The following is a 1,046-nucleotide window of genomic DNA, read 5'->3' as shown; positions in this document are numbered from 1 at the left end:
TCCATGCACCATCAAAATAAAAGTCCATGCACCATCAAAATAAAATTCCCGCTTCCAACACATCAGCCAAATAGAAATGCTTGTTGGTCGATGCCTATAATTAATAAATGGCAAATATCGGCCGATATATTGGTCTTGGTGATATCTACTGGTCCACGACTAATCTGCAGTGAGCCAAATAAACTTACATCGTCCATGTATTCGGGTTCGGCAGCAGACGCGTCCCAGCGATTGTTCAGGATGAAGATGTTAGGCTTTGACAGGCGTTCATTGACCTTGTGGAAGAAATGCTTCTCCTTTAAAAAGAAATAACAAAGAGGTTGAGTTCACTAGAGGTCGTGTGATGGAAACACACACACACACATGCTGGCAGCGTAAAGACAACACACGTGTTCACTCTTATCTAATCAGCTGTTGAGTAGCAATAAACTACAGCATTCAATCCGGAGCAAGAAGAACGTGCGCTTAAACACAGAAATACAGGAACATCTGAACTCATGTGAGCATCACATCAAATGAGATATAATGTGAAATCTAAAACTTTGAGATATGGATGTATCTGAAATATTGGCTTGTTCAGAACAGCACTAAAACTAAAACCATTAAAAAAAATCATTATTTAAAATAAAATAAACTTGATCTGAAATTTATATAAATATACAACATTTAGTTTAACAATGTACTAAAAACTAAAATAAATATAAAAAATATATATAGACATATATAAAAATGACAAAAACGTTCAACAAAACTACTAAAACTTTACAATTAAAATATAAAACCTAATTCAAAATATTAATAAAAACTATAAAAATATCTCAATGATACTAAAATAACACTGATTCAGAGTGGAATACTTTATATAATATTTATTTGTATATACTTTATATAGTAAAATCAGTATGCATATATGGGAGGAATATGTTTTGGTTTATTTAACCAAAATTAAATAAATCTATAAATAATTTATTAAATAAGTTATACAATGCAAAAAAAAATAGTTTGATAAAGTGCAAGCATAAATTAAATAATATATGAATTTTTTT

At 30.0% G+C, this 1,046-nt stretch overlaps 1 protein-coding gene across 1 annotated transcript in view; it reads right to left on the bottom strand.

Annotated features, from left to right (window-relative positions):
* LOC107579172 (mitofusin-1-like) overlaps nucleotides 1-1,046 on the bottom strand; it is a gene marked incomplete at its 5' end in the record, with an annotated part of 5,042 nt that overhangs the window by 2,062 nt on the left and 1,934 nt on the right. The window contains one exon of the mRNA XM_016265032.1: nucleotides 189-296. Coding sequence (XP_016120518.1) covers nucleotides 189-296 — 108 coding nt within the window. The remainder of the gene's footprint in view (nucleotides 1-188; nucleotides 297-1,046) is intronic.

Source organism: Sinocyclocheilus grahami, unplaced genomic scaffold, assembly GCF_001515645.1.
Source record: "Sinocyclocheilus grahami isolate Dianchi unplaced genomic scaffold, SAMN03320097.WGS_v1.1 scaffold14940.1, whole genome shotgun sequence".
Lineage (NCBI taxonomy): Eukaryota > Metazoa > Chordata > Actinopteri > Cypriniformes > Cyprinidae > Sinocyclocheilus > Sinocyclocheilus grahami.
The sequence above is the reverse complement of the archived record's forward strand: the minus strand, read 5'-3'. Positions and strand labels throughout refer to the sequence as shown.